The sequence below is a fragment of the Podarcis melisellensis genome (genome assembly GCF_964234715.1).
Source record: "Podarcis melisellensis genome assembly, chromosome: 15".
NCBI classification, from domain to species: domain Eukaryota; kingdom Metazoa; phylum Chordata; class Lepidosauria; order Squamata; family Lacertidae; genus Podarcis; species Podarcis melisellensis.
The window spans coordinates 31,443,004-31,458,013 of record NC_138532.1 but is presented as its reverse complement, the minus strand read 5'-3'; the positions used below and the strand labels follow the sequence as shown (position 1 = coordinate 31,458,013).

The window sequence follows — 15,010 nt, the reverse complement described above, 5'->3', positions numbered from 1 at the left end:
TCCTTCAGACAGCCTGAACCTCAGTTTGCCCTGTTCAGACTATGCCACTGGCAATTTGATTCATCTTTTGGCTATTTCAAGTTACTATTCTCAACAAAGTACCGCATGAAATACTTGAATAAGCTTAGCAGTCGTGGGATAAGAGGCAGGGTCATCTTGTGCATCAGGAACTGGTAAAGACACATGAAATATACTCGGAATCGAGAGTGGATTTCATGCTCTTTATTCAGCTCATAGTGGTGAGGAGAAATGGAAGTTCTCCCAGAATGTCTGCTTTATATACATTATTTATATAATGGGCCCCACGTGATTGGCTAATTCCGGGATTCACCTGTAGGCCAATCTGGTTGCAGATTCACTTCCACCTGGAGCTGGATTGGGTGGCTCCTGTAGACCAATCAGACTGCTGCATTCTGGACCCTATTGTTCTAGGACCAATCAGACTGCTGCATTCTGAATCCTATTGTTCTAGAACCAATCAAACTGCTGCATTCTGAATCCTATTCAACTCAATACATAACAACACAGAAAGCAGAGAGTAGGAATAAATGGGAAGTTCTCCCAATGGAGGGATGCAGAAAGTGGAGTCCCACAAGGATCCATATTGGGACTCACACTTTATAAGACATTCTAGAGTTAGGGATGAGCAATGATGTGGCCCAGTTTGCTGATGAGACCAAATTGTTTGGGGTGGTTAAAACAAACTGAGTGAAAGGGCAGTAAAATGGCAAAAGCATTTCACTGTAAGCAAGTGTAAACTGATGCATGCCACGGCATGAGACCTTGGGTTCATAGTGGATAGCTCCATTGAAGACATTGACCCAATGTGCAGCAACTGTGAAAAAGGCAAATTCAATTTTGGGGGTCATTAGAAAAAGGATTTCTGAGAATCACAAGCAGGGAGAGCCCTGTTGCTTTCAGGTCCTACCTGGGATCTTCCCACTGGGGCATCTGGTTGGTCCCTTGAGAGAACAGGATGCTAAACTAGTTTGGCCTGACCTCTGCTTATGCCCTTAAACTGTTTTAATGACTTTATTGCTTTATTCCTAGAATCATAAAACTGAAGAGTTGGCTGGGACCCAAAGTTCAAGGTTTATTATTGTTTGGAGCCAATTATCATTACAGTATTATGTTTTTAGATATGCTGTAAGCCACCCAGTGGGATATGGGTGGCGCTGTGGGTTAAACCACAGAGCCTAGGACTTGCCGATCAGAAGATCGGCTGTTCGAATCCCCGCGACGGGGTGAGCTCCCGTTGCTCGGTCCCTGCTCCTGCCAACCTAGCAGTTCGAAAGCACATCAAAGTGCAACTAGATAAATAGGTACCGCTCCGGCTGGAAGGTAAACGGTGTTTCCGTGCGCTGCTCTGGTTCGCCAGAAGCAGCTTAGTCATGCTGGCCACATGACCCGGAAGCTGTACGCCGGCTCCCTCGGCCAATAAAGCAAGATGAGCGCCACAACCCCAGAGTTGGTCACAGCTGGACCTAATGGTCAGGGGTCCCTTTACCTTTTTAAGCCGCCCAGGGGAAACTCGTTCAGATGAGTTTAACGACAACAACAACAACGCTCTGTCACAAGAGACTAGGGCCCTGCGGGACTTGACATCTTTCCGCAGGGCCTGCAAGTCGGAGCTGTTCTGCCAGGCCTTCAGTCTGACTCCCTCTCCCCTTTCATAAGAACTTGCATGAAAGTGGCCTCCCAATTTTTCTCACAGGCCCATATAAATTCAGCACAAACAGTTGGGCGTGGTGAGCATTTAAGGTCCCCAACCCTAATCTGCGGGTTGCCATTTGATTGGATTTTATTCTGATCCTGATCTGATTTGAGGATGTATTTTAATTGATTGTCTGATTTTATGTTAATGTGTTAATACATTTGATGTTAGCCGCTCTGAGCCCGGCTTCGGCTGGAGAGGGCGGGATATAAATAATAATAATAATAATAATAATAATAATTATTATTATTATTAACAACAACAGCTCTTACTACATTAAATGCAGCGTAAGCCAGGGACAAACTCTGAAAACACAAACAAACATGATTTAAAACATTCATTTCATTTAAAGTTTCCCTTAGCAGCTTTTTGTCCCCATGGCATCTGGTATTAGAGGTATATTTCCCTCACATGGAAGATCCATTTGGCAAATGGCTGCCTAATCTAGGCCAGTGGCCATCTTGGAGCAGAGAGTTCCACAGAAGTTATTTAGTACCTAAGCATAGTACAGAGTTCTTCTGACCAATCAATCAATAATCTTGCTATAAGGAAAATGAGATAGAAGCAGCATCAGGAATGGTTTAAAAACAATCGCTGTGTTTTCTTCGTAGAATTGTAAGAATGAGCTCCAGTTTATGATCCCTATTAATCGTTTATCCTATAAAGTTTCTCAACCCACCAAATTAACCTCAGCAAACGGCTTGCTCAACTGCAAATCTGGCTCCTCCTGTCTATCTCAAATTTATCTGGCTTTGTCAATAACTGTGAAATCTGAGCTTGGCTGCCTGCTGATGAAATTAACAGTGCAAGCCCCTACATGTCCACATCAAAGTAAGTCTCAATGAATTCAATGGGGCTTATTACCAGGTAAGCGTGTACACAATAGTAACTTAAGCCACTTGGCTGGTTTGAAGTAATGAACTCCGGTGGTGCAGATTACAGCTATATTTCAGTTTTATTGCATTAGCCAGTAGGCATAACACAGAATCAAAACTTGGGAATGTTAGATTTTCTGCAGCAGTTTAAGAACCTAAGAAGAGCCTGCTGGATCAGGCCAAAGGCCCATCAAGTCCAACATGGTGATCTCACAGTGGCCAACCAGATGCCCCAAAGGGAAACCAGCAAGCAGGATTTGAGCACAGGAACACTGTCCCCTCGTTTCCAGCAACTGGCATTCAGAAGCATTGCTGCCTCCAACCACAGAGACAGAGCATAGCCATCAAGGCTAATATATATATATATCTGTGAATTTGTCCTATCTTTTTAAAGCCATCTGGGTGGGACGTGGGTGGCGCTGTGGGTAAAACCTCAGCGCCTAGGACTTGCCGATCGTATGGTCGGTGGTTCAAATCCCCGCGGCGGGGTGAGCTCCCGTCGTTCGGTCCCAGCTCCTGGCCACCTAGCAGTTCGAAAGCACACTTAAGTGCAAGTAGATAAATAGGTACCACTTTATAGCAGGAAGGTAAATGGCGTTTCCGTGTGCTGCGCTGGTGCCACTTCGCCAGATGCAGCTTCATCACGCTGGCCACGTGACCCGGAAGTGTCTTCGGACAGCGCTGGCTCCCGGCCTCTTGAGCGAGATGAGTGCGCAACCCTAGAGTCGGACACAACTGGCCCGTATGGGCAGGGGTACCTTTACCTTTTAAAGCCATCTAGGTTGTTTGCCATCGCTGCCCTCCTGTTGGGGCGAGTTCCGTAGTTTAACTATGTCCTGCGTGAAGAGTCCTTTCTTTGGTCTGTTCCGACTCTTACAACCTTCAGCTTCATGGGATGTCCACTAGCTCTAGTGTTACGAGAAAAGGAGAAAAACTTTGCTCTGCCCACTTTCTTCATACCATGCATAATTTTATATACATTTTTTTATGACACAATGGTGAATGTGTCCAGCACAGGATTTGGCTAAAGGCAAAAGGAACTGACCCATTTCCTTGATGAAGTGACTTTGATGTTACTGCTAACATTAAAAAAAGAGAGAGATAATAGTAACAATAATAATAGCTATAACAATGGCCATGTTCTGCCTCCGTGATTGGAGGCAGCAACGCTTCTGAATACCAGTTGCGGGAAACCACAGGAGGGGGGGGGTGCCGTTGTGTTTGAATCCTGCTTGCAGGTTTCACACCACCACCATTGAGCATCTGGTTGGCCACTGTGAGATCAGGATGTTGGAATAGATGGGCCACTGGTCTGATCCAGAAGGCTCTTAAGTTATACAGTCGTGCCTTGGTTGTTGAATGGAATCTGTTCCAGAAGTCTGTTTGACTTCTGAAAACGCTAGAAAACCAAGGCGCGGCTTCCAATTTGCGGCATTCAGGAGCCAAAACGTTTGAGTCGCAAGGCATTCAGTAACCAAGGTACGACAGTATTCTGTTCTAATATTCCACTGAGCGGGACATGGTTTGGTTAAAAGTGTGTGTGTGTGTGTGAGAGAGAGAGAGAGAGAAGGCTTTTAGATTAAATTTTGCATTAGGGCTCCGTACTTTCGCCTCACCTTGAAGAGAAAGAGAAAAGAGAAGAACAACGACCAGACTTTTAGAAGACATCTGAAGGCAGCCCTGTTTAGGGAAGCTTTTAATGTTTAATAGACTATTGTATTTTAATATTTTGTTGGAAGCCGCCCAGAGTGGCTGGGGAAACCCAGCCAGATGGGCGGGGTATAAATAAATTATTATTTATACCCTAACGCAATCTGAGCATTTTTGTAATCCTTACCAGAATTCCATATGCTGACTGTGCATTCCGGAAGCAGACGCACTGCCCCAACAAACTCACTGAGTTGTGCATTGAGAAAGCTGCCTCATTCCCAATTACATCTCCTCAGCCCCGAGGGCTAGAAACTTGTATTGCAAAATTCTGCAGTGTCAAAAGCAACGGGTGCCTGGTGCTCGCAATCCAACCTTGTATCCTGTGCACTGAGTACAGAGACACGGAATCAGAGGGAGCTAGAAGCTGGTGACACCCAGCTTTCAGTGTCCCAAAGAAGGGCAAACCACCCGCTCGCCCACCTCCTCACAATTCAGCCTACTATACAGCCCATGTTAGGTCACAAACAGGAATGTTGAGGCTTGTAATCCTCCAATAAAACTTCATCCTGTTAAGTAAAGGCAGAAGATGGGTTTCGTGGCCAAGAAACCGATCAGTTCCAGCTAATGCTTATCCCACCTTACCAAGAAGTCAGTCCTTCAGTGCAGCAGCACCCTGCACTTTGGAACTCCCTGCCTTTTGACAAAAGAACCCTCAAAGAGTCTAACTGTTGGATCGAGCCCACGCCCATCTGTTCTGTTCTCCAAGTGGCCAACGAGATACTCTCATGGGAAGCTGGCGAGTAGGACTTTGGCACAGTAGTGCTCTTCCCCCATAGGAGAGCAGCTCCATTCCCTTGATCAGTTTGGCTGCCATTTTCTGATGCTTTTCCAACTCTACAATACCCTTTGTAGGTTAAGGTCCAATTGCATGGGCAGGGGAAAGCCTGAGCAAAAAGATTAAAAGTCTTCACAAGATAACTCCGTATCTGGCAGAGGGAAGGGCATTCTCAGATGAACAGGAGCAGCAGCAGAAAATGCCCTTTTTCAGGAAACTATCCTGTGATATTCTGAAATATCACAAGTAGAATTTCCTTGATAATCTTTAGAAGAGGCTTTGAAAGAGGATGGGACAAATTCACGGAGAAGAGGGCTATTGATGGCTATTGGCCATTATGGTTGTCCTCTGCCTCAACAGCAGTCATGCTTCTTGTGCTCAGGACCTGCTTGTGGGTTTCCCTTGGGGGCCTCTGGGTGGCCACCGTGAGAACAGCATGCTGGACTAGATGGGCCCCCATTGGCCTGGCCAAGCTGGCTCTTCTAATTTGTTTCTTCTGTACCAGCAGCAAGCTAGAGGTATTTATTAGTTATTTATTTACTATATTCATATGCCACCTTTATCTTCCAAGGAGCTCAAGATGGTGTATGTTATGTATTGAAGTTCTCACCCTGGCCACCAGGAGTATTGTGTATGTAGTTTTCACTCAGGTCCACGTCAGTTATTTTAGGCGGGAAACCCTGGGTTGTTGTTGCTACATTGTTGACAGCCGGCTGCCTATAAAAGCAGGCCGGCTGAGCTGTTTGCTGTTCAGTTTTCTGTTCCAGCTTACAAAATAATGAGCTGCTTTGGAGAAATCGCTGTGTCGTCTGCCATGTCTACCCACTATTCAACAGTGTAACTGGTTTTCCTCCTCCCCATTTCACCCTCACAACAACCCTCTGAGGTAGGTTAGATGGTGACTGGCCCCAGGTCACCCAATGAGCTTTGTATAGCCCTCCTGCTTTCCTATACAAGCCTGATGACTCTGTTGCGACGCCACCCTCTCCCCCTTGCCCCCCCATCACATGTAACTTCCAGCCCATCTTTTTGCTTTTGCAGAAACATCTCCTTGTACTCTGTAAAGCTCACTTCTTCAGATGAGCTGTATCCAGTTGCCAAGATGACGCCTCACTCGTCAGGTGCCCAGGATGATGTCGCATTAGTCCAGCTGGCAAAACTGGCACCCATCACATCGACCACCCGTCCCATTTGCCTTCCTGACCCGCTCCACGTTGTACCACCTGGGACTGGGTGCTGGGCGATAGGACCAAAGGAACGTGGTGGTAAGCCACAGGTGTTTCTGTCTCTGGAGGCTGGGAGTGTCTCATGGGGATGGGGCAAAATTTAATTCCGTTCACACTTAAAATCATTTTTCAATCTACCTAATTTGCAGTTTCTGAAACAATATGGAAACCGAAATGCAGGCATCCCTTGAAATGTACACTTCTCCAAATTTTGTGGTGCAGTTCTCAAGCAAAGTAATGTGTACAAAAAGGCATAGACTATAGTGACATACCATTCTAATCATTCTGTTTACGGAAGAGTTAAAAAAGGTAAAGGTAAAGGACCCCTGGCAGTTAAGTCCAGTCGGGAATGACTCTGGGGTTGCGGCGCTCATCTTGCTTTACTGGCCGAGGCAGCCGGCATTTGTCTGCAGACAGTTTTTCCCAGGTCATGTGGCCAGCATGACTAAGCTGCTTCTGGCGAAACTAGAGCAGCACACAGAAACGCCGTTTACCTTCCCGCCAGAGCGGTACCTATTTATCTACTTGCACTTTGACGTGCTTTCGAACTACTAAGTTGGCAGGAGCTTGCACCGAGCAACGGGAGCTCACCCCTTCACGGGGATTTGAACTGCCGACCTTCCGATCAGCAAGCCCTAGGCTCAGTGGTTTAGACCACAGCGCTATACTTGATTCTTATTAGTTTGTGACTCCCTGCACTGTTTATGAATTTTGAAACAGTTTGATAGTGTTAGGTAAATATTGTCAATATATTATTAGCTTACATGTCGCTTGATGTGGTTCAGGAACGCTGTACAGCTGGAAATATATAGGAAAATAGGAAGCTGCCTTATCCAGACAATGGATCCATATATAGCTCAGTATTATCTACACTGACAGGTAGCAACTGACAGGGTTTCAGGCAGCACACTTTCCCAGTCCTTACCTGGAATTTTTATATTTTAGTAAAGGATTTTTAAATTTAATTTCATGATGTTATATAAAACAAAAACAACAGCTGTAACAACAGACTAAAATTAAAAGATGAAAAGCAAAACTACAAAATAGGCACATAGAATGAGTACAGTTGCACATGGGTTAAGTCCAAGTAAGGACCAATGCAATTGCTGTAGCACCTCTTCAGGAGGTCCCCTGGAAACCCTGTGAATTATAGCAAAGTCACCCTATAGGTTTATTTAGGATATACCAGCAACAGGTCCAGTCAGAGGGCATTTCTAACTCATTGGCTCCCACAAGAGGTTTGTTTGTATACTGCACTTTCACATTAGAAAATACTGACCCTCTGGTTTATCTTCAGAATCTTACAAATAAGAGAGGTCTTATAAAAGGCACTGGTCATTTGCTGGTCTGGTTTATCCTTGTCATAAAAAATATAAACATATACTTCCAAAAGAAGAATGGCTGGGGAAATCGTGGGGTACTATTTCTGTCTTGCAAACTGTCTTGAAGAGATAAAATGAGGAATGTGTAAAAGCATTGCAGGGATCTTGGGTAAAGTTTGACAATAGAAAAGCATAGTCCATGAGTTAGGATAAGCAGATTTCACATTGCTCCACAGACAGGGAGCCCCATGCGTCCGAATTTGAATTGTAGCGAGAGCTATTTATGGGAGACTTTTGAGCAGCTGAGGTTGATGGGCTTGGAGAAAAGATCACAACCCATGGGGAGAAAGAGCAAAGAGGGCAGGCAGATCCTTAGAGGCTTGTGGCGTTCCTTTCCAGCAGCTCACCCTGACATCCTTCAGTGGACCGTGACCTTGCTGGACAGCTGCGTCCCCACCTCTTCCTTGGTCTCCACCTGTGCACAGCCATCCAACCTCAAAAAGGACCCTCAGGTAATTACCCTGTTGCTTTGAATTTCATGGATGATGGCTATGCTCTGCCTCCAGGCAGTGATGCTTCTGAATATGGCTGCTAGCTTTCCAGTTGCAATCCTCTGGCAGCTCATCTTCACATTTTGGTTTTCTCTCTCTCTTGATAGCCGAGTACAGGAGGGCTTTTTGTCTGCCCAGGAGAGGACGGGCAGCTTTACCTGGAGGGAATCTTTACATCTTCAGTGGAAAGTCAAAGCAAAGGAAAGGAGACCAGCCAATCAGCCACCTTTGTGCGTGTCGCCCCTTTAGTTCCATGGATCAGCTCTCAACTGCTCCCAAGAAGGGGGATGGGAGTCCTTGGCCAGCTAAAGCAGGACCTTCTGGGCTCCTTGTGATTGGGGTTTGTCGAGGACCACGTGTGTATTCACAGAAGTAATGTTGGAAAGGCCCCCAAGTCATCTAGCCCAAGCCCCTGCAATGCAGGAAACACAACTAAAGCATCCCTGACAGATGGCTATCCAACCTTTGCTTAAAAACCTCCAGGGAAGGAGAGTCCACCACCTTCGAAGGAAGTTGGTTCCACTGTCAAGCAGTTCTTACTGTCAGAAAGTTCTTTCAGATGTTTAGTCAGAATCTCCTTTCTTCTCACTTGAAACCATTGGTTCAGATCCTCCCCTCGGGAGGAGAAAACAAGCTTGCTCTCTCTTCCATGTGATGGCTCTGTAGATATCTAATGCTGGCTATCATACCTCCTCTTAGTCTCCTCTTTTGCAGGCTAAACATTCAAAGCTTGCTCCATACAGCCAGCAAGATTTTGTTCAATGGGAGACTGTGGGGTGGGCTTCCTAATTTTTAGTCCAGCTTCCCCCAAACCTGGTAGCTTTCCAGACGTTGTTGGACTACAACTTCCATCCTCCCTCCCCGGTGACACTGTCAGGTGAGGCTGATGGGCATTGGAGAAGCCCATCATCATCTGGAGGGCTGCAGGCAATCCCCATCCCTTCTGTACAGTGTCCGCCCAGAGGCCCAGTTTCTGGGGAACATGAGGCAAAGGCTACCGGACTCGGGTCCTGCTTGTAGGATCCCCAGAATCACCTTGCTGGGCAGGGTGAGCAGCAGGATGAACCTTTTGCCTGATCTTTTATGTAGGCATTTGATCCTAGCCTTTGAAAGCATTTCTTATACAGATTGCATTTTATTAAGTCTATAGATTTCCATATCCTCTCTCATGTGAGTTTAGATAGTTCTTCTGCAGAACCAGCTACTTTGCATGGCTAGACTTTTATTTTATCTTTTACCGTGGTGGGTTTTCCATTTCTCTGATAGTCGTTCATAAAGCCACTTGAAAGGTCTTTTGGCAGAAAAAGTGGCCTATAAATAAAGTAATGTGACTTCTTCAATGGTTTTGTGCATTCTCTCTCTCTTTCCGCCCCCCCCCCCAAACAAGGGTGTTTTGGACCTCCAAGTGTGGTTGGACTACAGTTGCTGGCTGGGGCTGATGGGAAGGAGTTTTAACATGGGGGCAGACATGGCCTACACGCAGCATTATGGCCAGGAGGAATAGTGGTGTTTTGTGGGCAAACAGGGAGGGTGCAAAGAGGCTCATCCACATGTTACAAGTTGTTTATATTCCAGATCAAACTGCATGCAGGCTGTCCATTTTTTAAAGATTTATTATGTCTTGTCTTAACCTCTGTTGACTGGAGGAAATGTCAGACCTGGGGGAAACCAATCAGTTGTCCAAAGCGTTCAAAAGAAAGGATGGGATAATGCCTCATTCTCCCCATCTCTGCGACATCAGGCGTTGAATCTGGGGACTGAAAATGTCCAGCACAGCTGATGGCTGAAGTACAGCTCAGAATGAAGGACCTATGTCCTCATATGGTCAGACAGCACACAGCCAGCTCACCCTGCAATGCTCCTCCCATCCAGCAACCAGCCCCCACACCATCATACTAAAGAGCCAGCTAGCTTGAGAGGTTTCTACACAAAAATTGGAGGAGACCTCCATAAACCACAATATGGCAATCACTTTATTTGGACCAGCCGAAGTGTCATAAAGTCAAATCCCAAGCTTGGAAGGGACCTTGCGGGTCATCTAGTCCATCCCCCTGCTACAGCACCCTGATAGACGGTAACCTCTCCAGCTAGGCGCAAGGAAGCGTTCAACACCTCCAGAACTGCTCATCAGGCTGGATTTTAAATGAAACAAGGGAGAGGATTTTGGTATTTGCAATTTGTAACTGTCATGGGATGCAGATCTGAATGGCTTGTGCAACTTAGCCTCTGCCAAGGCCTCCTGGGACATAGAAGATATAACGACTGTTCTCCCACTGGCTTAAAAATATAAAATAAAATTGGTTGTGTCGCTGGCACTGAGCAGGGCACATAGGTCCCCTTGTGAGGCACAGGGTGATTGGAAACAGCCACAGTGATCTTTGTAGAAGATATATTTGGTTTATGTATGTTTTGGGATAAGACTGAAGTCTCCTCCCTCCGCTTTCCTCACTTCACGGAACTTAGGAAGCTGCATTCTGGCAGGGTCAGAGTATTTGTCTGCCCGGCCACATCTACTCTGACTAGATGAGGCTCTCCATCACCTGCGACCCAGTCTTTTTTAAGATACCAGAGATTGAATACTGAACCTTTTTTGAACAAAGTGGGAGCTCTGCCACTGAGCTATAGCCCTTCCCAGAACTGTAAGCAAACTAGCATTATTTCATACAAAGTCACAATGATTTTTATCAGTAGCAACATAACCCCCAAACCCAAATGAACATACCTGTAAAAAATAAATCAGAGCTGTAGGCTACAGTCCCTGATTTGGGGTGTCTGTGGTTGCAGACCCAAGTCCTGTAGAAAGCTCACCTGAAGACACCATGCTTTGAAGCAGGTACTAGCTGCCACCTTTCCATACCCTTATGAAATCACATGTGTAGGATGCCCCATCCAAGGGTTCAGGGTTCATAATGATTCAAGGCCAACACACACATATACAGAAAAGGCACAATAGAAATTTACCAGTTCTGGCCCAGCCAGACCCCGTCAAAAGATAAACCACATGAAATCATTTTGTAAGATTGCTCAAGCTTACGTATAACAAGGAGATGGAGCCCTGAACTTGTGAAGCTCTCTGTGTTACACTGATGATCGAGTAGAGAGAATACCATCATCTGATTCTAAGGGGATGTCACAAGACATGGAGAGAAGGTGGTTTCTTTGGTACGTTGAATTGAAGTTGTTTAGAACTTTAAAAATCCTTCATCCACCTGGAGGAGACTCCCATCTTGGAGGGAAAACCTTTGCCGATCCTCACATGAATTGCAGGCAGTAGAATACAGGAATTTCACCCTACGTGAACTCGGCAAAGCTCTGCTGATTCTGATGCTGCTCCAGTAGCTGGAAACCCAATTGCATGGGGGACACTGGAGCAATCTGTCCTCTTGGGTCCCCCCGAGTCAGACCCACTGAAATGCTGCGAGATGGATCCTGGCGGAGATTGGAAATGGTGCTGGATGCATGACCCTCCAAGGGAACCAGTGCACTGATTCAGCACAGGAGCGGGTATGCACTGTGGCTGAGATCCAGGAGGGCATGTACTGGGGTGTTGCATATGAACAGCAAGCAAGGAGGGAGGAGAGGAACTGTGATAGCTCTGAGTGGGGTAAGAACCGGGTGGTGGGTTTAGCCTGAAGAGAAGAGAGAGGCATCATTCCAGATAAAATAAATGACTTCATCACACAGCACATAGTTAAACAATGGCAACTTGCTCCTATAGAAAGAAGTAATGGCCAGCAAGATGGATTTAATAGACAACTTGATGGAGGAGAGGTCTATCAATATATATTAACCTTGATGGCTATGCTCTGCCTCTGCAGTTGGAAGCAGCAATGCTTTTGAATACCAGTTGCTGGAAACCCCAGGAGGGGAGAGGGCTCTAATGCTTGGGTACTGCTTGAGGGTTTCCCATTGGGGCATCTGGCTAGACTAGATAGGCCACTAGCCTGATCCAGCAGGGCTATTCATGTTTTTATGTTCTTATCTAAAGCCAATCGAGCACACGACTCCTTTACTGGGACTGGCATACTTACTTCCTGCTCTGAGAAGCCCTTCTCTCTGCTATAGACCCTGGAATATACTTCATTCCTGGTATTCTCTTCAGCAGACGGAAAGGGAACTTTTTATCCAGACGGGAGACTGTTGATTCTGGGAGATCTGCACCGAAGCAGTAGCCGTAACCATCTGAGTTTGGCAAGTAGCTAAGGAAGAGCTAGAAAAAGAACCCAGGCTGTCTCCCTATGGTGCATTATTTTATAATCCTCTAGCTCAGCCTCCCCATAGGCACTCTTTCTGTTCTAAAATAAAGAGGCACTGATACTGTAGCCTTTTCTCATAATGAGAGTGTTCCAGGTGTCCTGATTATTTGGGTTGGCCTTTTGTTTATTTATTTTTACATTTCTAACCTACTATTCCTCCAAAGAGCCCAAGGTGGTATACGTGGTTCTTCCTTGCTTTCCCTTTAATCCTTACAGTGACCCTGGAATGGTTGGACAGACTGAGAGACTGACTGGCCCAAGACCAGGAGCCAGATTCTCAGCAGAGTCAGGAATTTAAATCCTGGTCTCTCCCAGGTCCTAGTTCACAATAACCAAATTCAATTTTGACCAGGAGAGGGTCCTAAAGGCCAGATAAAGAGGTTTGAAGGGCCCCATTCAGCATTTGCCCAAACTGGCTTACGGGAATCTATTCAAAAGGATACAGATGTCTCCAATTAAGAGGCCGCAGATATTCCCTAGGAGAGAGGAGCTTAGAATAAGCCAAGCCACGCAAATCAGGACCCACGGTACCAGTGTCACATGGATGTTGACCCCAAACAGCAGTGTCCTCCTCATCTGGGAGCGGGCAACGGATGCAGCTAGCATGGCAAAAGCCACAGGCACAAAGCCTTTGGCATCTGCCACTTCCCAGAGCCTGGAAAGGGCAGCCCAGAGCATCAGGTAGAGCAGAGCTAAGGAAACGGCAAAGGCCACAGTGAGGAAGCAGTGTCTCACAGTGCCCACAGTCTTCTCAAAGCTGCCAGCGAAGTACCAAATGATGATGGCGCCACATACCAAGGAGATCACATCCTCATATACACAGATGTAGGTCACCAGCCTATATACTGAGATGGGAAGAAAATGCCATGTTGGTAAAATATATCCTGTTCCTACACAAGAAGCAACACAGTAATCTGACTTATACTGGGTAAGTCCATTGAGCTCAGTGTTGCCCACACTGACTGGCAGTGGTTCTCCAGGGTTTCAAACTGGCGGACGCTTGCAGCCCTATCTGGAGATGTCATTGGGGGCTGAACCTGGGACCTCTGCATGCACAGCAGGTGCTCTTCCTCTGAGCTTTTACTTAAAAGCATAGGAATGCTCCTGTCCACGTTATTCTAAACTAAGGGCTGGTTTAAAGAGGAACATAGGAAGCTGCCTTATGCTGACTATTGGGCCACCTAGCTCAATCTTGTGTAGCTCTCCAGGGTTTCAGACCATGCTCTCTTTTCCCCAGCCCTCAGTGGACATGGGTTGGCTACTGAACCTGAGACATGCAAAACAGATGTTCTAACCCCGTGGTTCCCAACGTGGGGCACACGCCCCACAGGGGGGTAATTTGATTTCTAAGGGGAGCAATTCGAGAATGAGTTAGTAACAGTGAATGGCCTTTTAGGCTTTCTCCACGTGAATAGGAGAATCAGGATTTGAGAGATGCTTAGGTGGGGCATGGCCAAAAAAAATGTTGGGAAATACTGCTCTAACCACTGAGGTTCAGCCCTTAGCGTAGGAGTCCCCAGTTCCTCCTCCCTTGACTCAGGACCCCCGAAGACCCTACCCCCCATTTTGGCAATAATCCCCCCCGTCGAAAAGAAAGGGGGGGTCGGCGTCCCTCCGCCTCACCCTGCCCCTCCAGCACCGCCTCGGGGCGCAGCGAAAAGGCGGAAGAAAAGTCTCCCGGCAGGCCCCGCTCCGCGCCCCACCGCAGCAGGCTCGGCCCAGAGGCCAGGAAGGAGAGCAGCACCGTCAGGAAAGTCGCCACCGGCAGCCGCTCCATCCTCCTCCTGCTTCCCTCAGAGTCCAACTGCCGGGATCAGAAGTACTTCCGCCTTGTCCTGGTTTTGCTTCCGGGCCCTTGCTGGTTGCGTCCGTTGCCAAGGAGCCTGCAGGCTGTCTCTCTCGCTGAGGGAAGAGGGCGGGGCGCCGCTGTGCTTGCTTCCGATAGGATGGCGCCTTTTACAGCCACGCCCACCGCCTCCCCAGGTCCTCGTGAAGGGAGACTCTCTCGCTCCCGGCGGTCTGAGGTGATTGGTGGGAGGTGACGTCAATCCCTGTAGTAGTTAAAGGGGAGGGACGTGGCTGAGGGAGAGACGGGTTCCTTTGGGGCGTGGTTAAGGGAGAGGCGTCATCAGTGAAGGACAGCAATTAAAGGAGAGGCGAGGCCACTGAGGGCGTGGCTGACCGGATTTGCTTCCCAAGGGGCATGGCTGAATGAGAGAAATTCATGGAGGCGTGGTTAAATGAAAGCCAATGTCCATGATGGGCGTGGTTACAGTAGAGGCGAACACTGAGATGTCACTTGCAACACTATTATTTTCGGCATGTATTACATTTTGCCTTCTGCTTGGCTTACATCCATTTACTTTGTTAACAGTGTCAGCCTTTTTAACTCATAGAGGTGATTTAAATCGTCTCCATGTAGGTGGCCTTTGCAAGGACAAATATCCCAAGGAAGAGGCTCAACAATCACCACCCATTGCTCGGTGAGCAAAGGCAGCGACATACATTTCATTGCAGATTGTGGGCTAAGTTGTTCCTCCTACATTCGGGCAACCTTTTAAGTTACATCCAGGCAAGTTCA

At 47.0% G+C, this 15,010-nt stretch overlaps 2 protein-coding genes across 4 annotated transcripts in view; one reads left to right on the top strand and one right to left on the bottom strand.

Annotated features, from left to right (window-relative positions):
- LOC309357830 (uncharacterized protein) overlaps positions 1-9,513 on the top strand; it is a 37,449-nt gene extending 27,936 nt beyond the window's left edge. For 2 of the 3 annotated variants that reach the window (XM_081890369.1, XM_081890367.1), the window contains 3 exons: positions 6,116-6,339; positions 8,022-8,134; positions 8,281-9,513. In XM_081890369.1, coding sequence (XP_081746495.1) covers positions 6,116-6,339; positions 8,022-8,134; positions 8,281-8,508 — 565 coding nt within the window. In that variant the 3' untranslated portion in view covers positions 8,509-9,513. The remainder of the gene's footprint in view (positions 1-6,115; positions 6,340-8,021; positions 8,135-8,280) is intronic. The other variant, XM_081890368.1, reaches the window with a different exon arrangement.
- A 610-nt stretch (positions 9,514-10,123) lies between these two features.
- On the bottom strand, positions 10,124-14,328 carry RHBDD2 (rhomboid domain containing 2). Its single transcript, XM_081890615.1, has 4 exons — positions 14,053-14,328; positions 12,873-13,274; positions 12,205-12,355; positions 10,124-11,802 (listed from the first exon to the last, which is right to left on the bottom strand). The coding sequence occupies exons 1-4, from the start codon at positions 14,204-14,206 to the stop codon at positions 11,460-11,462; spliced, it is 1,050 nt and encodes a 349-aa protein (XP_081746741.1). The 5' UTR covers positions 14,207-14,328; the 3' UTR covers positions 10,124-11,459.
- Positions 14,329-15,010: the final 682 nt, after the last annotated feature.